This window comes from Pongo pygmaeus, chromosome 11 (assembly GCF_028885625.2).
Source record: "Pongo pygmaeus isolate AG05252 chromosome 11, NHGRI_mPonPyg2-v2.0_pri, whole genome shotgun sequence".
Classification (NCBI taxonomy): domain Eukaryota; kingdom Metazoa; phylum Chordata; class Mammalia; order Primates; family Hominidae; genus Pongo; species Pongo pygmaeus.
Window position 1 is genome coordinate 141243686 of NC_072384.2, and position 24992 is coordinate 141268677.

The window sequence follows — 24992 nt, forward strand, 5'->3', positions numbered from 1 at the left end:
TGGTTCAATGGCCCTCCAGCAGCAGTGGCTGTGGCACCTGGGTTCTTGGCATCTTCAGACACAGATTCCTGAGCAGCAGGATGGGGCTCTGTCTCCCTGGGTGCAGAGCCTGCCACAGATCTCCCTCATCCACTGGGTTCCATGCTGACTTCGGTTGAAGCAAGTGGTGCCGCCTATTGGGGTACAGGAACTCAGGGCGAAGAGTGAGGGGCTGCTCACCAAAGAAAAACCCCGCAGGGTAGTGCCCAAGCCAGAGGCTTGAGCTGGGTCAGAGCTGCCCTAGATCCCTGGGTTTGTGGGTGGACAGGTCCTGTGTAGGGTGCCTGATGGTGCAGGTTGAGGTGGGACAGTTGGGGTCAAGGTATTTCTCAGGCACAGTGCCTATGAAGGGAAGACAGTTGCAGGGACTGTGTCCATGTCAGGATAGACTGGTGGGGACCCCGTGAAAAGTTCTGGAGCAAACCCTTCCTGCAGGGCCCCACCTGGGCTGGCCAGGCCCTTATGTTGAGCATCCCTCCCCCCGGACCCTCAGGAGCCACTGTCCCCGAGGCAGGCCCTGAAGGTGGCAGCCATACCCTCCTGCTGGGCAGCTCTGCCCAAAGTCCACAGCCAGGACCTGCTTCCCACTTCCCAGGCTACTGCCTGAGAGGAGGCCTCGAAAGCGCAGGGTTCCATGACTCTAGGGGCTGTGGTTGGTGCCCATCATCTCCCCAGTGTGGACTGGCTCCACTGGACCTGGCTGCCTTGGCCATTTGGTCTACCAGCTGGAACCATGTTCCTGGGTGTGGAAAACGCTCCCTCCGGAGCCTGCATAGACCCCTGAGGCCTTGTGCTTCCTTCTGATGGGAGGCTCCAGACGCAGTTGGAGGGGACGTCTGGCAGGCCTCTAACCCCCAGCCAACCTAAACATTTCCGGCGCAGAAGGCCCCGGCCTGGCGTTGTTTGTCCCTGGCTGCCTCCTGCTCCGACTCCATCATCAGCATCCTGTTGTCAAGGTCATGGATCAGTGCGGTGCTCATCAGGGCGTCCGGCCAGCTGGGGTCTCTGTCCTGTATTCCGGCAGAGGCCCCAGGAAAAACGGCAAATGCCTTTGTCCATTCCATACAAATTTCCTAGGAATGTGAGCACCTTCTGATCTTCCGTGGCATATTCGTCCAGTTGATGGCCAACCCTGGGTACCTGGACCTCCAGGGCCTGCTGCACTGGGCTGCCCCTCGGCTGTGTGTGCACTCGCCACGTGGCCCTCCAGGAATCCCACCCCACGGGCCACACTGAACCAAATGGAGAGAGCAGGGCCACCACCCTCTCCACATGCCATGACTGCTCTGGGGCCTGGGCAGGAGGGGACGGTCTTGGCCTTCCCACGGCCATCTCTACCCCAAAGATGCAACGAAGATACCGGTCGCTCCCCAGGTGTCAATCCCAGTCACAGGCTCAGAGACCAGGACATGGCCCCGGGTGGGTCTGTAGGCCCTGTGGTCTCATGTGAGCTGGTCCTGGGCAGGACTCCATTATTAACTGCCTGTCATGTGTCCCACTGTCATGGAGCCCTGGTGACTCTTGGGGACCAGCATCAGCTCAGGGCCTGTGTGCTCAGTGGCTCCCAGATGTCTGGACATTCCCCCCCCGTGCACATAGTCCCCAGGGAAGTCCTTGTCACGCACACTTGCTGATGTGGGGAGTGTCCTTCATCTTGCAGGCCTGGCCACCTCTTCAGTCAGCAGATACCTGGGCTGAAAACTGACTTGGGCAGTGTGGGCCCAACTGGGGCTCTATCAGAGTGACCACCCTCAGCCCTTCTGGACCCCTCTGCTGGCTCCACCTGAGCGTGGCCCTCGCTGGCGGCCCTGCCTTGCTCTGCTGCCATCCCATAAGCCCTGCAGGCAGGCCCCTTGGCGCCCTTCAGCCGTGTTCATGATTGTCTCCTGGCCTCTGCTGTTTAGAGGTCTGATGCCCTCTGCCCCCGGCGAGCCAAACCCTGTGATTGTGGTTCCTGCCACCAGCCTCCTGTGGCACCGCCGCCTCTCCTGCCAGCCTCCTGCGCGCAGCTGCCACTCCCTAGTAACCAGCATGGCACAGGTGAGCGGTGTGACCTTGGTTTTCCCAGGGAACCAGTGCTTGGCAGCTCCCACCACACACGCCTACGCCCACCCTCCACCAGCCACAGCAGTTGTGGCATCTCCACCCTGCCCAGCCAAGTGGAAGTGTTGCCTGTGCTGCTAGGAACCTCCAGGTTTACTCCACCTCCAGGGGCCTTGCCAGGGTGTCAAACCTGTGTCTCGGGACACTGCTGTTAGGTCTCCAGCTTCCCTATCAGGCGCCTCAGCACCCAGTCCTACCAGTGCTCCCGCCTCCCGTCCCCAGCTGGCTGGGCCCGCAGCCCCCTCTCGTGCCCTGAGCTGGCCGGGCCCGCAGCCCACTCCCTGGTAACTGGATGTTGCCTACACTTCACTCGGTCAGAGCCCTAGCGCTCAAGGCGGGCCAGGGCCTGACGGGCGTGGAGTGAGGGGTGGGCTGTGTCTCTGCAGGCTCAGAAGCTTCCTAAGAGGCTGGAGAGTGGAACCTTCAGGCACCACGCACTGCCTCCTCCCTGCCCATGGTCCTGGGTTCTCCAGATGGGGCCTTGGCCTTGGCTAGGTGTTGATCAGGAGCTGGGAGTGCTGCGCCCCCGCCCAACTTCTCCAAACTCCAACCAGGGCACCTCAGTGAGGCCTCAGCCACCTGCACCTTATTTGCTTCCTCCTTGGAGCCCCCTCGTGTCTGTGCATTCATCAAACAGCAGCTGGGCCCCCCAGCACACCCCCTTCCCCAGCTTTCCCACTGGACACTGGAATCAGTTTCACAACTGGACTGGACAGGACGACCACTTTGTGCCAGGTGCCAGCTATCTCCCCTGACCAGCGATGAGTCCTCGTTGCCCATGGGCCATGAGTGACCCAGTTCCAAATCCCAAATTAGTGACTCTCTTCTCCAGTGGGGGTTGGATTCTCCAGAAGCAGAGGCAGACAGAATTTGGGTGCAAGATATTTCGGAGGGAAGGTGGAAGAGGTGGGGTTGGTGAGGGAGAAGCCTGGAGTGTCAGTGGCCGGGGTGCCCCCACCTGGCCGAAACGCCTGGCCTTTGTGACCTGCCTGGCTCAGGCTCCCCAGGCAGGCTACCCCATGGCATCCCTGGACAAGTCTGTCCCCAAGAACGCTGCCCACAGCCCAGCCATGGGCCTTCCCTTGGGGCTTCCGCCCCGGCTCACACCTGCTGGCCAGCGTATTTACTCCTTGCTGGCTGCACCCTCTGAGCAGTGGTTGTGTAGACCATAACCCTGGGAACACCTGCAGGGAGATGAGCCCTTGGCCTGGCAACTTGGGGGAGACTCCTGGGGTGTCAGGAGGGAAGGAAGGCAAGCAGGGGTGAGGCGCTGTGGGGCTTTTCCTGCTTTCTGGGCCAGTGGCCACAGGCCACCCAGTGACATTTCTCTCTCAGCGTCTGCTGGGGTGGACTCTGCAGCGGCCACAGCCAGCCTGGATGGGCTCCTCGCACAGCTCTGCTTACGGGTGAAGGCCATCTAGAAACCCTCAGTCCCCTCTCAGCCTCAGAGCCGATAGCACTGCCTGACCATCAGCAAGCTTGTCATCAGCACCACCGCCAGCATGCCTGCTCCTGGATCTCCGTGAGGCTCCCCTGCCTGTGTCACCCACGGGCCTCTAGGGGTGCTCTGGAGCTGGGAGCCACTGTCCAGCACTTCCTACCCTCTCCGGCCTCTCTCGGCTATCTGCCAAGCACTCACTCAGTCTCCTATTGACCACTTGTTTTCCTGCAAGGCTGCTGGCTTACGTGAAAATAGAGAAAGCCAAAGAGTTTCGTCACCCCTGTAAGATTTCTTCTGGCATTGCACCTGCCTGAGTTCCTTGGTGGGGCCCCTCTTTGAGTTCCTTTGGGCTGCTGTAACAAAGCACCATAGCCTGGGTGGCTCATAAACAGTGGAAATGCGTTGCTCTTTGTTCTGGAGGCTCCGAGTCCAAGATTGAGGCACTGGAAGACCTGGTGCCTGGTGAGGACCTGCCTCCTGGTCCAGAGACAGCACCTTCTCTCTGTGTCCTGACGTGGTGGAAGGGCAAGGGAACTCCCTGGGGCCCGTTTTATATGGGCACTCATCCCATTCGTGACACCTCTGCTTTCATGACCTCATCACCTACCAGAAGTCCCCACCTTTTCATTCCTCACCTTGGGGATGAGGACTTCAGTATGTGAATTTCGGGGACATAAATGTGTCATCCATAGAAGGGCCCATCTCTTACACAAATGCTGAGTCCCCAGTGGCCTGTGTCCTAGCAAACGAGAGCCACCCTGAAAAATAAAATCCTGTCTCCCCTGGCAAGGCACCCAGAACTCTCCGGAATGCTTGAAGGCAGGGCCTGGCCTTTCCACGGGGTCCAGGGCTGTGGGGTCCCTGGCGGTACTGTGGGTCTGCAGAGCGAGGCATGTCGGAGACCGTCTCCCCACCATGGTGGGAAGGGACAAAGGGTGGCCCTGGCAGATCCGGACGGGCAGGACTGGGTGTGTCCCATGAGAGCACCTCCTTCCTGGCCTTTCTTGTGGACTTTGTCCTACGCCACCTGCCTGGGTTCCTTCCTGTCGTCACTTCCAGCTCCAGGCACGGCAGTTGGTGACTCGTTGGTGGGAGCCGTGTCCCACCCAGTCCTGATTCCGCCGTCTTCTCTTTCACAGTCCTCCAAGCTTGGGCCAGCCTTGGGGGCAGCAGAGCTTCTGGGGTGAGTGTCGTGATCCTGTGTCCTGAGAGCAGTAGTCGGGGAGAGGGCTGGTTGGGGCAGGGCTGCCCAGGCGGGACACAGGATGCGGCCGGCCAGACTGGGGCCAGGGTATTCAGACCTGGACTCTGGGCTCGTGCTTTCTTCGTGGTCGTGCCTTGCTCGCTGTCCCTTGGAGTCTTCATTTGGTTTTGCTGTTTTTTTGTTTGTTTGTTTTCACCTAATTTTTGCCAGACTTAAGCTAGTTTTGCTGCCTTTTGAAACGAGCGGAAGAATCATTTTATTCTTGGGGATAATTTGGGGCCTTTTGATCCCAACGTGAAGCCCTGGACATGGCTGCTTCATCAGGGGAAAGGTCTTTTCTGCTTTGGAGGAAAGGCTTTGGCGGGCAGGCTGGCCTGGGAGTCTCCGGAGCTCTCGGCTCTCTGTAGCATCCTGGGGAGCTCAGATCATGGCTGCAGGGCTCTGGCCATAGCTTGCAGGCCATCCGGTTAGGGCTGCCCCCCAAACCCGCCATTCCTCTCTAATCCCCAGCAGGCATAGCCAGTATCCACATAGACAGCACTGCCTCAGATCTGGGCTGGGACCACAACACTCACTCAGGGGTCCCAGGGAACGTGGCACCAGGTTTAGTAGGTTTAGTCAGGGGCATATGCAGTGTCCTTTACCCAGGTCAAGGCTCAGGCTGGGCTCACCTTAGCTGTCTGGGACACCCGGTCCCTTTATGAATCTGCCAGGGGAGGAGCAGCCAGGCTTGAGCTGGGGCCTGGATGGGCGTGACATTGGGCACTGTGGCATTGTGTGCCTGTCTCTGTGTTGCAGCTGACATGGGCTCATTGCTCCTCCTCCAACCCCTATGAGGACATCAAAAGCGTGGACACATCACTTTCCACCATCTTGCTGCCCACTGTCCCTCCAACCTGATGCCTCCTAAGCACATGTGTGGGGCAGCAGGCACACTGCTGATAGCCGTGGATGTGGCCGTGACAGTCTTCACCCCTGCCCTCATGGCATGCGTGATCCATTAGGGAGGACCATCTGCACAAAGGTAATCCATTGACTCAGACAGGGTTCCTAGAAGAACAAGTGAGAGTGGCAGGGGGGGTATTCCTTGGCCAGCTGAGGGTCAGCCAAGGGCAGGAAAGGGCTGGGTACCCTCAGGGAATGGAAAGACGCTCTCTGGGCCTGCAGTGTGGGGAGTGGGCTTGGAGAATATGGCAAGAGCTGAGGCTGGAGATGTAAGCAGGGGCCTTAAGTGTTGTTTAAGGAGCCTGAGTCTTATCTTATGGGCAATTGGGAGCCACTACGTAGTTTAAAGCAGGGCCTAACATACATATGTTTGAAATCTTTTTCTGGCTGAAGTCTCGAGGATGAATTGGAAGTAGAGGACCAACTAAAAAGTTGTTGCAGACATTAAGGTGGTGTCCTGGGTTAGGTGGGAGGTGATGCAGAAGAGAATAGACTAGTGTTGACATATACCCAGGAAGCAAAACCAATAGGACATGATGCTTAATGCTTGATTGGATTGATCACATAGATGAATATGAGGAGGACTGACATATTTCAATCTATGAACACGGTATACCCATCCATTTATTTATTTTTAATTTTTTAAAATTTATTTTTTTTTGAGACAGGATCTCACTCTGTTTGTGCAGGCTGAAGTCCAGTGGCAGGATTTCAGCTCGCTGCAGCCTCAACCTCCTGGGCTCAGGTGATTCTCCCACCTTAGCCTCCCGAGTAGCTGAGACTACAAGCACAGATCACCACACCTGGCTAATTTTTTGCATTTTTGTTTTTTAGTAGAAACAGGGTTTCGCTATGTTGCCCAGGCTAGTCTCGAACTCCCGGATTCCAACAATCCACCCACCTTGGCCTCCCAGAGGGCTGGGATTATAGGCTTGAGCCACTGTGCTGAACCCTGTCCATTTATTTAGATCTTCTTTAATTTCTCCCATCAATATTTTGTAACTTTAAGCATACATGTTTCCCACTTGTGCCTAGGTACTTTGTTTTCCAGTGCTTGTATATGGTATTGTATCTTTAGTTTTATTTTCCAATTGTTTTCTGCTAGTATATAGAAATGCATTTTTTGGTATGTTAATCTTGTATCTTGTTAACCTTGATAATGCATTTATTAGTTCATAGTGTTTTTTGCTTCTTCTGTTCTTTTCTGGTAAATGCCTTAGGATTTTCATTTTCTCCCGACCCCCCGCCTTCCTCCTCTTCTTTTTCTTCTGCCTTAGGGTTTTCTTTTTCTTCTTTCGCCTCCTTCTCCTCCTCCTCCTCCTCCTCTTCTTTCTTCTTTCTTCTTCTTCTTCTCTTTTTTGTTTTTAAATTGAGACAGGGGCTCACTCTGTTGCCCAGGCTGGAGTACAGTCATGCAATCTTAGCTCACTGTAGCCTCAAACTCCTGGACTCAAGCGATCCTCCCACCTCAGCTTCCCAAGTAGCTAGGACTACAGGTGTGCACCATCATGCCTGGCTAATTTTTATATGTTTTGTAGAGATTGGGTCTTGCTATGTTGCTCGGGCTGGTCTTGAACTCCTATCTTCAAGCGATCTTCTCACTTCAGCTTCCCCAAATGTTGGGATTACAAGCCTGAGCCACTATGCCAAGCTGAATTTTCTACATGCATGATTATGTCACATGTGACAATAGGTAGTTTTACTTCTTCCTTTTCTATCTGCAATTTTTCCCTTGCCTTATTTCCACTGGCTAGGACCTCCAATACCGTTTTTAATAGAAGTGTGAGAGCCACTTCCTTTGTTTCTGAGTATAGTGAGAAAGTTTGGTCTTTTACCATTTCCCAGCTTGAAGTTTCCTGTAGTTTATCTATAGGTGATCTTTATCACGTTGAGGAAGTTCCCTTCTCTTTCTAGTTTGCCGAGAGTTTCTGTCATTCATGGATGTTGCATTTTGTCAAATATTTTTCTGCATCCATTGAGATAAATATATACATTTTACCATTGATTCTATTAATTGATGTTCTAATGCTAAAATAAACCTTTTATTTCTTGCATACTTTTTCATGATGTGTTATTTGTTTTATATATTGCTGGATTTGATTTGCCAATATTTTATTAGGGATTTTATGTCTATGTTTTTGCATGATATTGGCCTGTAGTTTTCTTTTCTTGTAATATCTTTGTCCAGTTTTGGTACAGGGTAAAACCTGACTTAGAAAATGAGCTGGCCAGTGTTTCTCCTTTTTTCTGATGTGGTTAAGATTGGTATTATTTTATTCTTAAGTGTTTGATGGAATTCATCAACACCATCTGGGTGAGGTATTTTCTTTGTAGAAAGGCTTCAAATTATGAATTCAACAGCTTTAATAGACATAAGCTAGTTAAATTTTACTTTTCTTGTGTAAATTTTGGCAAGTTGTGACTTTCAATAAATGTTTCCATTTCATCAAAATGGTCAAATGTAATTTCATGAAGTTCTTAATAATAGTCTTGTATTATTCTTCTGATGTCTGTAGGATCTGAAGGGATGTCTCATCTTTTATTCCTGGTATTGGTAATTTGTGGATATTTTTTTCTTTGATCAATCTAGCCAGAGCTTTATCAATTTTTTTTTATCTTTTCAAATAACCAATCTCCATTTTATTGATTTTCTTTGTTTTTTTTTTCCCCTAGTACCTCAAATTTTCACTCTTTCTTATTTCTTCTACTTACTTGGGTTTCATTTGTTGTTGGTGTTGTTGTTTTCTAGATTCTCAAAGTGGAATCTTAGATCAATGATTTTAGACCTTTCTTCTTTCCTAACATGAGCACTTAGAGCTACAGATTGTCCTCTAAGCATGACATTAACCTCATCTCATAAATGTTGGTAAGTTGCATTTTTATAATCATTTGGTTCAAAATATTTTCTTATGTCTCCTTGATTACTTATTTGATCCCTGAGTTATTTATAAATGTGTTGTTTAATTTTCAAATATTTGAGCATTCTTTAGGTGTCTTATACCTTGTTGCTATTGATTTCTAATTAAGCTCTGTTGTAGTTAGAGAACATATTCTGTATAACTGAAATCTTTTTAATTTTATGGAGGCTTAATTTATGGCCTAGCATATGGCCTGTTTTGGAAAATGTTCAATGTGCACTTGAAAAGAATATATATTCTGCTGTTGTTGGGCATAGTGTTCTATAAATATCAGTTTGGATAAGATGATTGGTGTTGCTCAGGGCTATCATATTCTTACTAATTTTTGGTTTACTTCTGTGAGTTACTGAGATGAGGGTGTCATAATAACCGATCACAATGGTGAATTTGTCTGTTTATCCTTTCAGTTCTATTAGCTTACTTCATTTTTTGGATTCTTTGTAATTAGGTCCATACACATTTAGAATTGTTAGATATTCTTGATGAATTGACCCTTTTTTCATATGAAATATCCTTTTTTTTTTTTTTTTTTTTTTTTTGGAGATGGAGTCTCACTCTGTCACCCAGGCTAGAGTGCAGTGGTGCAATCTCAGCTCACTGCAACCTCCGCCTCCTAGGTTCAAGTGATTCTCCTGCCTCAGCCTCCTGAGTAGCTGGGATTACGGGTGCCCACCGCTGCACCCGGCTAATTTTTGTATTTTTAGTAGAGACGGGGTTTCACCATCTTGGCCAGGCTGGTCTCAAGCTCCTGACCTCATGGTCTGCCCACCTCAGCCTCCCAAAATGCTGGGATTACAGGCGTGAGCCACCGCGTGGGGCCATGAAATGTCCCTTTTTATATTTTGGAATATTCCCTGTACTAAAGTCTACTTTGATGTTAATATTTCTATTCCTGCTTATAATTAATGCTTGCATTTTATAAATTTTTCCATTCTTTTACATTGTTTTCATTCTTTTACTTTTAACTTTTCTTTATATTTAAAGTATATATCATATCAGGCAGACAGCGTGTTGTCATTTCTTGCTTTTTTTCCCCCTAAGACGCAGTCTCCTTCTGTCGCTTAGCCTGGAATACAGTGGTACCATCAGGGCTCACTGCAGCCTCAAACTCCTGGATTCAAGCGATCCTCCCATCTCAGCGTCCCAAGTAGCTAGGACTACAGGCATGTGGCACCACACGTGGCTAAGTTTTTAACTTTTTTTTTTCTTTTTTTGAGACGGAGTCTTGTTCTGTCACCCAGGCTGGAGTGCAGTGGCATGATCTTGGCTCACTGCAACCTCCACTTCCCTGGTTCAAGTGATTCACCTGCCTCAGCCTCCCAAGTGGCTGGGACTACAGGCAGTAGCTGGGATTACAGGCGTGTGCCACAACACCTGGCTAATTTTTGTATTTTTAGTAGAGACGGAGTTTCACATGTTGGCCAGGCTGGTCTCAAACTCCTGACCTCAAGTGACCCACACGCCTCGGCCTCCCAAAGCACTGGGATGACAGGCGTGAGCCACTGCACCCAGCCTAGTTTTTAACTTTTTTTTTTTTTTCTAAGGAGACTTGCTCTGTCGCCCAAGCTGGAGTGCAGTGGCGCGATCTCACCTCACTGCAAGCTCCGCCTCCTGGGTTCACGCCATTCTCCTGCCTCAGCCGCCCGAGTAGCTGAGACTACAGGTGCCTGCCACCACGCCCGGCAATTTTTTTTTTTTTTTTTTTTTCAGTAGAGATGGGGTTTCACTGTGTTAGCCAGGATAGTCTCGATCTCCTGACCTCGTGATCTGCCCGTCTCGGCCACCCAAAGTGCTGGGGTTACAGGCATTAGCCACCGTGCCCGGCCTGTCCTTTTTTTTTTTTTTTTTTTTTTTTGAGATGAAGTCTCACTGTGTCACCCAGGCTAGTGTGCAGTGGCATGACCTCTGCTCACTGCAACCTCCACTTCCCAGGTTCAAGTGATTCTCATGCCTCAGCCTCCTGAGTAGCTGGGATTACAGGTGTGTGCCACCACACCCAGCTGTTTCGTGTGCGTGTATGTGTGTGTGTGTGTGTGTGTGTGTGTGTAGTAGAGATGGGGATTTCCCTATCTTGGTTAGGCTGGTCTCAAACTCCTGACCTCAAATGATCCACCCCCCTCGGCCTCACAAAGTGCTGGGATTACAGGCATCAGACACCGTGCCTGGCCAATAATCCTTGTCTTTTAAGTGGATTGTTCACCTCAGTCACATTTAATGTAATGGTTGATATGGTTGGGTTTGAACCTACCATCTGCTATGTGTTTCCTATTCATCTCCTCTGTTCTTTGTACCCATTTTCCCTCCTCTTTTTCTGCCGCCTTTTGGATTAGTTGACTATTTTGTATTTCACTTGTCTCTTCTATTGACTATTGTACTTACTTGTTGTATCATTTCATTAGTTGCAATAGGGTTTATGATTTGCATATTTAACTTATTTATGATTGATTGGATGTAGGAGGGATGGGGGGAGAAAGATTCCAAAATGACACTGACATATCTGTCCTGGGTAACAAGAGGAACCACTCTCTGAGATGGAGAACTTTGAAGGAAGATTAGTTTGGGGAGTGATGAAAGGGCTGGATGATGTGGTCAGTTTTGGACAAGTTGCGTTTAAAGTGCTTCTGAGGCATCCAAGAGGAGATACCTGGTAGGCGTTTCCTTACAAGGTCCAGAGCTCAAGGCAGTGTCTGGGACTGGAGCTGGCTCTAGGGGTAAAGGGCAGAGGGGTGATTGTTGAATGAATGGGAACACAGTAGTCTGCGGATGCAGAATGTGCAATGGGACAAGAAGAGTCCAGGACCAAACCCTGAGGAGCCCCAACATTTTAGGGACCCAAGTGCAGGACAGTAGAGATGAAAGGAGAGGCCAGCGAAGGAGCAAAACAAGGAAGTGTACGTCATGGAGGCCACACGAGGAAGTGGCTTTGTGGTTACTTCTGGGGCATTGGCACAAGGGTGTTTCAGGGCAAGGTGCAAGGGGGCCTCAAAGCTCATCTTAAATTCTGTTCTTTCACCTTCGTGGTGGGTGAATTGGTGTTCATTTAGATCTACTCAACATCTTATTAAAACAATTTTTAAAAAGGACTAGGGACTGGGAGGCCAAGGCGGGCGGATCATGAGGTCAGGAGATCGAGATCATCCTGGCTAACACAGTGAAACCCCGTCTCTACTAAAAAAAAAAATTAGCCGGGTGTGGTGTCGGGCATAGTCTCAGCTACTCGGGAGGCCGAGGCAGGAGAATGGCGTGAACCCAGGAGGCGGAGCTTGAAGTGAGCGGAGATCGCGACACTGCACTCCAGCCTGGGCGACAGAGCAAGACTCCGTCTCAAAAAAAAAAGGACTAGGGACTCATTGACTTGGCCAAAGGCTGCTGGTGGGTGCGTGGAGGTGCTGCCTGTCAGCTGTGCTCTGGGCTCTAGGGACATGGGAGTCCAAAGGGCTCTCACCTCCTCAGTGAGAGGTTCTGGTGGGCTGACCGTGGTGGGATCCAAATTTCAGCAGGTGGAGCCCGAGGGGGTGTGAGGAAATGGACTCTGTGAGTGGGAACTTCTCTTTCAGAGGAATTTGCAAGACTGGCCTGAGCCAGCACACGGCTCTTCAGCAGGGCTTGGCAGCCAGCAGGGCCTTGGGAGGAGGCAAATAGCTGATCAAATTCGGGCTTCTCCAGAGGAAGAAGGGAAAGGGCAGGTCCGGGGAGGTCAGAGTGTGGGTAAGAACCGTGGCCATGGGTGGGATCCACATCCCAGCCTGCAGGGCCTCCTGGTGATGGTTCTCCAGAATTCTGCGATTGGAGCTGAGCTCACAGAGACACTGTCCCCAACCTCCCAGGGGCACGGACATAACCCAGCCTCAGCTGCAGACAGCAGAGGCTCTGCACAACTGCAGAAGCTGAGCAATCAGCCTCATCAGTGGCAATTCCTGGAACTCCAACCTCAACTGTAACATGAGCTGTGCAGACCTTCAGTAACCCCAGACGAGGAGTGAGGCAGAGCCTGATAGCTCAGGGACCAGCTGGGATGCTCAGTAAACAAGAGCTCCAGAAGATACGCGGAACAGGAGAAGGTGAAATGTGGGGACAGTAGGCACTGCAGGCCGCCCAGAAGGAGGAGGCCAGGGGACAAGAAACAGTGACCAGGCCTTCAAGATGAGGAATGGGCAGAGAGGACAGCAGGACATGGGAAACCCTAGCTGGCACTATGAGGGTGGAGAGGGGAGTGTCGGAGGGTGTGCACTTGAGTGCAAGTGTGCTAAAGAGGCCCCGGACAAGGAATGAAGAATCTCATCAGACGGTTAAAGTGAGGGAGCACCAAGTAAACCATAATGAGCCACAATTAACCATAAATCCTGTGGCCCCCAACCCTGATGCTAATCATAACCCTAAACCTCAGGTGGCCCAGAACCCTACCCTGAACCCAAATCCTAACCCTAACCATAAATCATGTGGACTCCAACCCTAATGCTAACCAAAACCCTAAAATTCATGTGGACCCGAACCTAACTCGAACCCAAACCCTAACCAAAACTCTAACCCTAACCCTAACTCAACTCAAACCTTAACCCTAACCCTAACCATAATACTAACTACAACTACAACCCTAACCATATCCCGAATCCTAAACCTAATTAACGATGCCTCATATGGACTTGAACCCTAACCCTAACCGAAAACCTAACCCTAACCCTAACTCAACCCAAACCTTAACCCTAACCATAACACCAACTACAACCCTAACCCTATCCCGAGCCCTAAACCTAATTAATGATGCCTCATGTGGGCCCTAACGCTAACCCTAACCATGCCTCATGTGGACCCGAACCCTAACCCTAATTCCAACCCTAACCCTAACTCTAACCCTAACCAAAACCCTAACACTAACCCTAACTCCAACTCCAACCCTAACCCTAACCCTAAGCCTCATGTTGACCATAACCTGGCTCAAACCCTAACCTGAACCCTAACCCTAAGCCTTGTGTTGACCACAGCCTGGCTCCAACCCTAACCCTGACTCTAGTCCTCACCCTAATTCTACCTCTAGCCTTAATCCTAACCCTAACTCCAATCCTAACCCTAATCCAAATGCACCCTCTGATCCAAACGACTCCTCAGCCAATGTCAGACCTCACCTTAACCCTCACCTTCACCATCACCATTCCAGTTCTCCTCCCTTCAGACTTCCCAGGGACTTGAGCCAGCCCCTGGCCCCCAGGCCTTGGTTTCCTCACCTGTGCAGCGTGGATTTGGGGCTGAGGGTACGAAGACTGGCACCCACCTGAGCCGATGGAACAGGCCTGCCCCTGGTCCTGAAGAGGCCTCTGCTCTCCCAGTTCTCCCCTTGCCCATGTGGAAGGGGGCTCATCCCCCAGCATGGGTGCTTCCTGGCCGGTGTCCATCTCTGTGTGAGTTCCTGTAGGGAGGGACCAGGTAGGTGCAGTTGGCATGGCACTGCCATGCCCCTGGCTGGGGCTTATGTGGGCTGACAGTCCTGTCCCTCCACCCAGAGGCCCCTCCAATGATGTAGCTTATCAGAGTGTGTGTATATGTGTGTGTATGTGCACATGTGCATGTGTGTATGTTGTATGTGTATATATGTGTGCATATATATTCATATGTGTATGTATGTGTATGTGTATAGATGTATATGTGTATGTGTATATATGTATGTATGTGTGCGTATATATGCATTTTTGTGTGCTTGTGTGTATGTATGTATGTGTGTATTTGTATGTGTATCTATGTGTGTTTATATGCAAGTGTGCATGTGTGTATGCAGTGCTTGTGTGATGTGTCTGTTTTTATGTGTGTGCTTGTGTATTTGTATATGTGCGTGTGTGTGTTTACATGTGTCTGTGTGTATATGTATATGCCTGTGCTTGTGTGTGTGTGTGTACACATACACGTGGACAGGCGAGGGAGAAGCTGTATTGCACCACCACCCAGGCCCTTCGAGCCCAAGTGCAGTCTCCCCAGTGCTCACGAGGCCCCAGCACGCTGCCCTCCTGCTCAGATGGTGCCCAAAAGCCCCTTGCGGAGTCCTCTCTAAGCCTCATGTAAGCCCGTGAGTCCCTTCTCCCCATCTGTTTCCCCTGCCTGTGATGCTTAGGGATCGTTCATTTCAGGGCCAGTGAGGAAACCCCGTCTTCTCCTGCACTGCCGTGGAGCTAAAGGAGAAGGCCACACACACTCCCACGCTTTCTACAGACTAGCAGTGGGGTGTTTGGCCACCTTTGGTTTTGACCTTTTATTTTGGAAATGTTCGAACAGACTGAAATAAGCAGAAGTATAATAACCCCTTGTGCCCATCACCCCCCCTTTGGCAAGAGCCAAAGAGTCACAGCTGATGTTGCTTCACCACACTCCATCTACGGGCTCAAAATGTTTTGAGATAAGTGCCAGACATCATATCCTTCTATCTACAAAAAAATGCCACATGAATAAAAGATAAGGACTTTTAAAAACACATGACCAGAATAAGCATTATCACATCTAGCCAAGAAATGAACCTTTCCTTAATTGCAGCAAACAGGAGTTAATTTTTACATTTTCCCTACTACTTTTACAATTTTTTAGAGAGCAGTAAGGTAGACTTTATTCAACAGAGGCTACCACAATGGAGTTTTGCAGCAGGGAAGGGAGATGAGGCTCAATTCCCACCTTATACATTTTTAAAAAGAGCTTACTTGGTTGAATTAGATCTGAGGAGTCTGGCTCCAGGCCAAAATCTTCTATGTGATCGTTCAGGCCCAACCACAGATGTTGCCAGCAGGCCCCACAGGAGAAGCAGCCCTCCTGCCCCAGACAGCGCTTTCCGCTCTTAGCCTCCTCCACGGTTCCCCAGGCCAGATCCTTTCATTTGAGCCTTCTGTTTCGCCTCCTTGGTAGTAAGATCATCTCCCCATCTGCCTGATGTCATCCAGGGGGCAAAAATGGGACATGGAGGAGCTGGCACCTTTTTCCTTCTGTTTGCCTCTTGCCTGCACTATTGCAGTCGTGAATACAGGCCTGAGGGTGACCTTCCATTGGGCTCGTGGTCCCAACCTCGACAGCAGTGGCTCCACAGGATGCACACAAGGTCCCCGCAGTCCCGGCCGACATACCTGTTGGGTTCTTAGTTGGCAGCTTCCTCCTCTGTCTCTCCAGTCCCCTCCTGGGTCTCTTGTCCTGTGCAGCTTCCTGCAGACTGGACTTTGCAGCCTGTATGGCTGGAGTTCCCGTGCCTGCCAATCTCCTGTTGACTGCGAGTCAGCTCCGATACTTCACCAGATTCAGGTGAGAGTTTTGGTTTTTTGACAAGCCCACTTCATCAGCGGGGCATGCATTTCTACCAGGGGGCTCATGATATCTGGTGGTCCCTTTGTGAGGCCAGCAGCCACCAATGATCACGAATGTGGCAGGAAGCTGCCAAGAGACCCCCAGTGGGTGATTCCTGCCTCTTGCTGTCATGCAATTCCCTCCTGAAGGGTGGCTGGACTTACTCACTTATAACAAACAATACAGTAAAAAAAAAAAAAAGTTATGTGTTGTCTCTTCCGTGATTAGGTTGAAAGAGACCATGGCATCTGTCTTGGATGCTTACTTCCTCTCGCTGGCTCTGGGGTAGCCAGATGCCGTGCTGTGTGCTGCCCTGTGAAGAGGCATGGCCAGTAGGGAACTGAGGGCAGGAACCAGGGGAGATTTGGGGTCCTCAGGCCAGCTGCCCATTGGGAATGAAACTCTACCAACAGCCACCTGGGGGAGCTGGAAGTGAATCTCCTCTTAGCTGAGCCTTCTGATGAGACTGCAGCCCCAGCTGACACCTGGATTGCAGACTCATGAAAGACCCTGAGCAGAGGACCCAGTTTGGCAGAGCCCGAATTCCTGACCCACAAGAACTGGGAGATAAAACTCTATGGTTTTAATCTTCTCATTTTGGAGGTAATTTTTTTGTGTAGCAATAGGTAACTGAATGCACAACTAAAATAATAGATAATTAACCCTAATGCTAGTTTCATTCATCCATCAGGGTTTGCAAAGTAGTGATAGTCTACTTCTGTCTTCCTTCATTATTTATTAGCAGAAATGTATCTATAAAAAGAAGTGTTCCTTCATTAACTCTTTGGTCATGTTGAGGTACAGTTTGCATAGGAAAGGCAGGGCAAATGCTTGATTCTTTCCCTTACTTTCCTCATTTATAAAATAATGAACTGTTTTCCTAGTCATTGTCTTTCAACAATGACTAATGAGTTTTTAAAGTATAATTACAAATTCATGAGTTTAAACATTTTTTGATGTTCCCATTTATTAAAATTATTATCCTTATTGATATTCAGATTTTCCTGTCTTTGTCCAGTGCCAGCCTATTTGATTTAACTCCTGAGCCCCTTTGGCACTGCCCTAATAATCTTTGACAGCTACTTTGTTCTCTGGCATAAGAAGACATTCCAGAATTATATTAGACATTTCCTAACCCAGGTTGGACAGCATACACTTCTCTCCAAGCGCCCCCTTCCTCTTCAAGAGAAATGGTACTTAGAGACCACAATCTGGGTGTCAGGTGTGCTTGTGGTTACTGGATTTGTCGTTATTTTTAGGCCTTGTCAGTGGACAGAACTAAGGCTTTTTTTTTTTGAAAGACACATTATGAGTACAAACTGATACTTTCTATTTAAATTCAGATTTACATAGTTTTTACTTAATCTTATTGATAATATATCTGCATCTCCTTTCTCCCACACCAAAAATCTCAAACAATACCCAACATAGTTACTCATTTGTTTTATCCTATAACACACACAATATTTTCAAAATGAGTTTACCAACACTACCATCAACAGTATAACCACTAAAAATAGTTTAAAATTATTTTTAGATAATTTTAAAGTCCTTGGGTTGTGTCGATGTACAGACAAAACAGTGTTTTAAAATTATTTGGAAAATAATTACTTAAAATAATGAAAACTTCTTTTGCCATTCTTTTTTGTTGTCAGGCTATATGGATATACATCCAAATGACTGGATTTTAAAATCACTTGGAAGAGTTTGGTAGGTTCATATTGTCAACCCATAATGCAAGTCAGTTAGCTTCATTTTGCTTTCAATTTTAAGAATTCCTTTTACAAGTTAATTTAATTAAATTAAGTAATTACACAAACATGTGACATGATTCTAAATCCAAATCTGGAAACCAAGATATGGTCACAAAAGTCCATCCCTATCCCATCATCCCATTTCCACCTGTTTCCTACAGGTAACAGTTTAATTTAAAGCAAATTTTGTGGCTTATATTTCCATTTGTAAAACATACAAGCTGATGGCTCCATCTAAAAACACACAAATTGTCTATATATACATAAACATGCTGTTTTTCATTTACAAATATATCCTGGAGATGACCATATGATAGTGTGTAGAAATATTTCTCCCTCCTCTTTACAAGTGCCCAGTGTCCTGTGATGTAAATATGCTTCATTCAACCTGGGCCCTTGGGAGAGATGCTGAGTGGTTCCTGGGCTGTCCCCACTCCACACCGTGGCAGTGAATAGCTGCTGAAGTACATGCTTCATAGTCCTTGCATCTCTCTGTGAGTACATTCCTAGAAGTGGGGTTATTGGGTCAAAGAGTAAATGCATCTCTAATTTGGCTAAAGATATTGCCAAATCCACCCGCGTGGGGGTTTGTACCACCTTAGAGATCAGTGATCAATGGGTAATATCTGAGGACATCTTTCTATTGTGGTCAGACTCTTGGATTTTGACCTGACTAATGGAGGAGAAATGGTGTTGCAGTGAACTTTTGATTTGTGTTTCTCTTTTTATGATCGTTTTGAGCTTAATTTGTGTTTCTCTTTTTATGATCGTTTTGAGCATTTTTTTCATATCTTTAAGGAGCCATTTACATCTCCTCTGTGAGCGTCTACTCCCATCTCTGTCAGCAGGCATCTTGCCTGGCCCCGGAGGAAGTGTCTCTGAAGGCTGGTGGTCCCAGGATAGGGCAAAAGAACGGGCGTGAGAACTCTCCACACAGTGCTTCTTCTGGGGTTAAGGACCCTCTGCCTCAGTGGCTCCTGGGCGTGATTAAACTTGCCATTTCCTGGGCCCATCCTAGACAGGCTGCTGTAAGCCAGCCAGGCTGGGATCCTGCCGCCCCAGGGAGGACGTGGGGAAAATCCCTTCTGGAGGGACTGCCCCTCCCTTGTCCAGCCACAGGGTGTTTATGTTTCAGTTTAGGGCGGGGATGACAGCACACGACACACACTCCGCTCTCAAGAGTTACTACTCCCTCCCTGCTAGACTCCCCCGACCGGAGGTCTCCCCAGAGTGGAGGACCTTCCAGCGGCTGGCAGGAGGCCTCAGGCAGGCAGTGGGGAGCCTCTGCAGGTTCCCGAGCCAGGAAGTGGCACTTAGGAGTGAGGATCTTAGGAGCGGGGCTCTTGGACAGGAGGGCGGGTGAGTTGGGAGGGCCTCAAGCAGGGGCCGGATGGCTCTCTCTGCTGAGAAGGGAGGGCCCTAGGGATGGGGACAGACAGCTAGCTGGCAGTTGAAGGGCCAAGGAGCAGGCGGCCTCCCAGTCACAGAGCCTTGTGCAGAGGAAGGGGAAGGAGTCCAAGAGGGTGGCCCTGCTGTCCAGGGCCAAGAAAGGGGGAAGCCGCTGGAAATAGCAGAAACCTGGCTGGGGCAGCACCCAAGGCCCACCCCGAGGCCAGGTGGGGACCCCAGTGGGGCATCTGGCAGCAGTGGGTCCCCAGGAGCAGGCAGTGGGAGCCATCAGGGTGAGTGAGCTGGCGGGGGTGGCCCAGGGTCTGGGGTCACCTGCCCTCAGCCCGAGGAGCCTCTTCTGGCCTTTGGTGGCCAGGGCTGGGATCTCCCTGCTGGTGGCCAGATGCCTCAACAGCCCCCAGGCTGGGCGTGGTGGCTCACACCTGTAATCCCACCACTTTGAGAGGCCAAGGTGGGCAGATCACAAGGTGAGGAGATCGAGACCATTCTGGCCAACATGGTGAAACCTCGTCTCTACTAAAAATACAAATTAGCTGGGTGTGGGGGTGCATGCCTGTAGTCCCAGCTACTCGGGAGGCTGAGGCAGGAGAATCACTTGAACCCGGGAGGCGGAGGTTGCGGTGAGCTGAGATTGCGCCACTGCGCTCCAGCCTGGGCAACAGAGCTAGACTCTGTCTCAAAAAAAAAAAAAAGAGAGAGGTGGCCCCTGCCAGGGCAGAGGCCTGCAAGACTTCCCCCAAGAGTGGGGGGAGGTGGGGACCAAAGAGCTGTGGGGCAGGAGGGGTCTCCTGCAGCCTGAGGGCTCTGCTGGCCTGGTTTGCACTCTTCCCGTCAGCACCCTGGCAGCTCCTTCTAGGTGGTAAATGCTGGCTGCTGCCCACCCAGCCAGCATAGGGAGGAGGCCTCGGCCTTCCCTGCCACCCCCAACCCAAACCACCCCTTGTGGCCCAGTCCCTGCTGGCTGCCCTGGCTTTGGGGGTGGGTGGTGCCAGGGGCTAGTTCTTGTGCAAAGATGAGTCCGGGGTCACATAGGACATACCTGCTGGGCGTGGGCAGGCCAGGCTGGGATGGGGCCATCACAGGAGGCTGGGTACAGGGCGGGTCTTGGTTGGAGGGGACCTTAGGCCACAGGTGCTAGTCTTCTGCAGCCACCCCCAGGACCCCTGCCCGCTACCTCCTCTGCCCCACAGCTGACAGGCTTTGCCCTCCCCTGCCCCGCCATGGCCACACACTCAGTTCTCTATACATTTTTATTATGGAAAACATCAAATACACACAAAAGCAGGGCATCTAGAACAGAGACCCTGTGTCCTGGTCCCCAGCCCCTCACGATGACACCCCCAGGCTTTAGGCAAGATCAGTGGGGGAGGGGAGTTTCCCAGCAGGACGTCCACTTCCAGACCTGGTTCTGTGAAGAGGGGAACAGAAAGTGCTGAGGGTGACAGGGAAGCCTCGAGAAGCGGGAGGTGGACTCACATCCTCTCTCGGGGTCCACAACTGAGCTCCCACACAGAGGACCCCGCTGGTCTGCTTCAGCTGCTGGGTGGGCAAGTGAGGCACTGGCCTCGGGGGCACAGCGCTTGAAGGGACACCAGAAAAACAATCATAAAGATAAACAGTAATGTGTTGTTTTATTTCTTATTTATTTATTTATTTATTTTTGAGACAGAGTCTCCCTCTATCGCCCAGGCTGGAGTGCAGTGGCGTGATCTCGGCTCACCACAACCTCTGCCTCCCAGGTTCAAGCAATTCTCTTGTCTCAGCTTCCCGAGTAGCTGGGACTATAGGCACGTGCCACCACTCCCAGCTAATTTTTGTATTTTTAGTAGAGATGGGGTTTCACCATGTTGGCCAGGCTGGTCTTGAACTCCTGACCTCGTGATCCGCCTGCCCCAGCCTCTCAAAGTGCTGGGATTACAGATGTGAGCCACTGCACCCAGCCAATGTGTTGTTTTAATAAACCAAAACTATGCAAAGGACCCATAAGGATCCAAGCAACTCATTTAGGATGTTAGCTTCACTGGAAAAGGGGTCTCAATTCAGACCTCAAGACATGGTTCTTGGGTCTCACTCAGGAAGGAAGTGAAGGCGAGTCAGAATGTGGTGAGAAGAGAGGGTTTATTGAAAGTTGCTCCATTACAGAGCAGGGTGTCGTCGGAAAGCAAGAGGGGGAACACCCCAGCTTTAACTTTTTCTCATACAGACGTCTCATCTATGTAAAGACTAAGCTAAACTGTGTCTAACATGTATTATTCTATTGATTTAAAGAAAATTATCTGTCACGGGGTCTTGCTCTGTTACAACCAGGCTGGAGTGCAGTAGCACAATCTCAGCTCATTGCAACCTCTGCCTCCCAGCCTCAGGTGCTCCTCCCGCCTTAGCCTCCTGAGTAGCTGGGATTACAGGAATGCACCCCCATGCCTGGCTAATTTTTTTTTACTTTTTGTAAAGACGGGGTCTTGCTGTGTTGCCCAGGCTGGTCTCAAACTTGTGGGCTCAAGCCATCCTCCCGTCTTGGCCTCCCAAAGTGCTGGGATTACAGGCCTGAGCCACTGTGCCCGGCCAAGGGTAGTTATCTGGAAAGCATATATTGTTCTGGATACCGGGGCACTTGTACACTTTGCTGTCATAGAAGTGTGTCCACACAGGCGTCACTGGCTGCTGCTTTAGCTGTAAACATCGTGTGACCATGGGCTGTGGCTGGCAGGTATGCACCTCGTTGGTCTCAAGGTGGAGCTGAACGTAAACGGCTTTTCTCTGGCTCTCCCAGGCTCCCGCTTCCCTGACACCCCCTCACAGACTTCCCTTCAAAGCGGGGCTGTCCAATCTTTTGGCTTCCCTGGGCCACGTTGGAAGAAGAATTGCCTTGGGCCAGACATAAAATACACTAACGCTCACGATAGCTGATGAGCAAAAAAAGGTCTGTGCGTAAATCTCATAATGTTTTAAGAGAGTTTACAAATTTGTGTTGGGCCACATTCAAAGCCCACAGCCCAAGGGTTGGACATGCTTGCTGCAGGGGCTCCCCTAGATAGGGCTGCAGGGGTGGCGTCCGGCAGCTCTAGCTGGAGAAGCAGCAGGAACGGCAGGAAGGAATCCTGTTCGGAGCTCCTCGTGTCACACATACAGCCCAGCTGGGTGAAGTGGGAGGGGCTGGCGCTGCTGCAGGGGGCTAACCTTGGGGGTGAGGGGGCAACCTCGGAGAGGAAGCTGCCCAGGAGCAGAGGCTGGGGGCAGAGGGCCCTGGGCAGTGCTCCTATGCCCACAGCAGGACCCTGGCTGCCCGTTCTCCTCCGCAGAGGGCCAGGTGGTCTGAAGCTGCCCAGCAGGGAGAGAACAGGCCTGGTCTGGACTGGAAACCTGCCATCTGGCCTCTCGAACCTGGGGACTCCAGGGGTCCTTGAAGAAGGGCTTGAGCGGCAGCAGAGGACCCAGGCAACTGTGCCTGAGCCGGGTGCTGACGATGACTGAGCACCTGCTATGTCCCAGGCACTCGCAGCCCTACGGCAGGAGTCGCTGTGGGTGAGGGGTTGTCGAGCTTCACAGAGGCGCTGTGCCTGGCTCTGTGCCAGGGCCCCGACAGGGCAGGAAGCAGATAGAGTCCCACAAGCACGAGCCCAGTGCACAGAAAGGGTTACTTAAAAAATAAGTTCTGTGATAAAATCAAACAGGATGAAGGGCTAGAAACAGGTCGTGAGGGTGCAAACAGGTCATGAGGGTGCAGCTTTGGGGTGAGAGGGGCCCTGGGGGTGAGCGGGAAGCTAGGAGAGAAACAGCGCTCTGGAGGGGCTCGGGCAAGGCCTGCCTGAGTGGGAGGGGGCAGAGCACGAGGGCCCAGGCTCCAGGCTGGGTGGGACTGCCCTGAGGTGCCTCCACGCCCTGCGGAGACAGCCAAGGGGCAGATGGAGAGAGGTAGGGGGTGGGCTGGGGACAGCGTTTCCTGTACACAGGGGGAACCTGGCAGCGAGGGGCCCTTCCCAGAGACAGAGTCTCTAAATGTCCAGTTTCTTACCCAAGTCCACACAGCCCACAAGAATCCACTGGGTCCGTGTGGCCCTGCCCAGTGGGGCTTCCCTTCCAGTGTGTGAGGAGCACAGATGCCAGGCCATGTCAGGGAGGCCAGGCCTGGTGGGGACGGGGTGCCCCAGGCCACTGCTGGGGAGGAACGATGCCCAGTGGAGGGGGCACGGTGGAGTTCATGGCTGGCCTGGAGGTGGGGGGGCGGGGAGCTCTGCAGGGCCCTGGCTCTGGTGGGCTGGGTAGGCCTGCTTGGGGCACCGTCTGATCCACCAGAGGTGGAAGGAACACCCCTGGGAGATGCCCTGCCCTGCACCTCCAGTCCCTGCTTGACGGCGGCTGGGCTTGGACTGATCAGGTGCCGTGCCTTCTGCTGACCCCAGAGGCCAGACCCTGTGGCCAGAGTGAGGGGTGGGAGTTGAGATTGGGCAGATGAAAACCCAAATCTGAGCCTCCTGTCCGGGGTTGAGGCCCCTCTCCACTGAACATCATGACCCATGGAGACTGGGCAGGGAACCCGAGGGCCCACACTGGGGACTCGGCCTGGAGGGACAGCCAGGGAAGCAGGAGGAAGCAGGAAGGAAAGGACAGGAGCCAGGCCTGGGATGACAGCAGAGAAGGACCGATGCCCAGCCAGGGCTTCCTCAGGTGCCTCTGGGTAGAGAGCCCTGGTCTGGCTCAGGAGGCCCAGGCACTGGTCTCGGACCTGCCACCACCTGTGTGACGCTGGGCCAAGCGCTTCCCTTCCCTGGGCCTCAGTTTCCACCGCTGTAAAGTGGGGAGGGGTGAAACTGAAGCTCTCCCCAGCCTATCCCAGCCATTGAGGAGAGAGAGGCTGTGATCAGGGGCTGTGGGGCCCACGCTGAGGAGACAAGGCTCCTGCTCTCGGGGTGGACAGGGCCCAGGAAGGGGGTGCTCTGCACCATGAGGGAGCAGCCTGGGCCTACGGACTCCCCCACCATGAGCTCAGAAGGAAGATGTCCGCTGAGGAGGTGGGGGCCGGGGAGAATATTCTAGACCAGATAGGGGTGGTCTGGGTAGGCTTCCGAGGGGGTGGGCTTGGAGGAGGGGCAGGCGGCCGAGTTGGGGGGAAGCAGGGGAGGAGCCAGCCTGCCTGCGTGTGCCGGAGCGTGTGCCTCTCACCTGTGTGCATTGGCATGTGCATGTGTGTGTGCATGTGTGCCAGCGTGTGTGTGTGTGTGTTGGAAGGCGCCCACGGAGCATGTCTGCATGAACCAGGATGAGTGTGTGTGCTGCACCCTGTCTGGGGGCTGGGCATGAGGCACTGGGGAGGGCGGGCTGACCGCAGACCCTGGGAGGGCTGGGCCCTGGGAAGGTTTCCGAGATGACAGGGCAGAAGTGGGCTGCGGAGGAGGAAGGCTCCGGGGGCGGGGCTGGAGCGCCTCTGGTTTTGCTGTCTGTCTCTCACGCTGTTTCCAGAACAAATGTGTGCCCTCAGCAAGGATGCTGGCTCTTCAGAGGTGTCAGCACAGACAGCCGACACCCCACTTCCCTCCCAGAAATCCCCCACGCCCTCTAGCTGGGGCTGGTGCAGGAGCAGTGGGGAACTCCTGTTACCCTTGCCCTGCTGCCGTCAGTGGGCCGCCCGCCCCCCCACCTTAAGGAGGGGCAGAGTCAGGCACCAGCCCCGAGGGGTGGCTCACCCCAGCTTCACTTCCCCCAGCCCTTCTCAGACAGCCACTGTGCAGGCTTTGGCGGCGGGGGCCACACACTCCACCCGGGAGGCCAAAGCTGCCTGCAGGTCAGTGCTGCCCACGGCCCTAGGGGCCTCCCAGCGGGGCAGGGCATGGTGGGGGTCTCAGAGCGGGGTGAGGCTGTGATGGGGTCTCAGA

The 24992-nt window shown here is 51.8% G+C and overlaps 1 protein-coding gene across 2 annotated transcripts in view; it reads left to right on the forward strand.

Annotated features, from left to right (window-relative positions):
* Positions 1-556: 556 nt before the first annotated feature.
* GPR35 (G protein-coupled receptor 35) overlaps positions 557-24992 on the forward strand; it is a 29968-nt gene continuing 5532 nt past the window's right edge. The window contains exons 1-10 of one of the 2 annotated variants that reach the window (XM_063648207.1): positions 557-2079; positions 2529-2877; positions 3478-3865; positions 4723-4766; positions 5586-5811; positions 13821-14071; positions 15817-15916; positions 16372-16561; positions 17614-17668; positions 18063-18206. In XM_063648207.1, the coding sequence (XP_063504277.1) occupies positions 18181-18206 (26 nt within the window). In that variant the 5' untranslated portion in view covers positions 557-2079; positions 2529-2877; positions 3478-3865; ... (5 more) ...; positions 17614-17668; positions 18063-18180. Of the gene's footprint in view, positions 2080-2528; positions 2878-3477; positions 3866-4722; positions 4767-5585; positions 5812-13820; positions 14072-15816; positions 15917-16371; positions 16562-17613; positions 17669-18062; positions 18207-24752; positions 24902-24992 lie in introns of those variants that run through there. The other variant, XM_054479291.2, reaches the window with a different exon arrangement.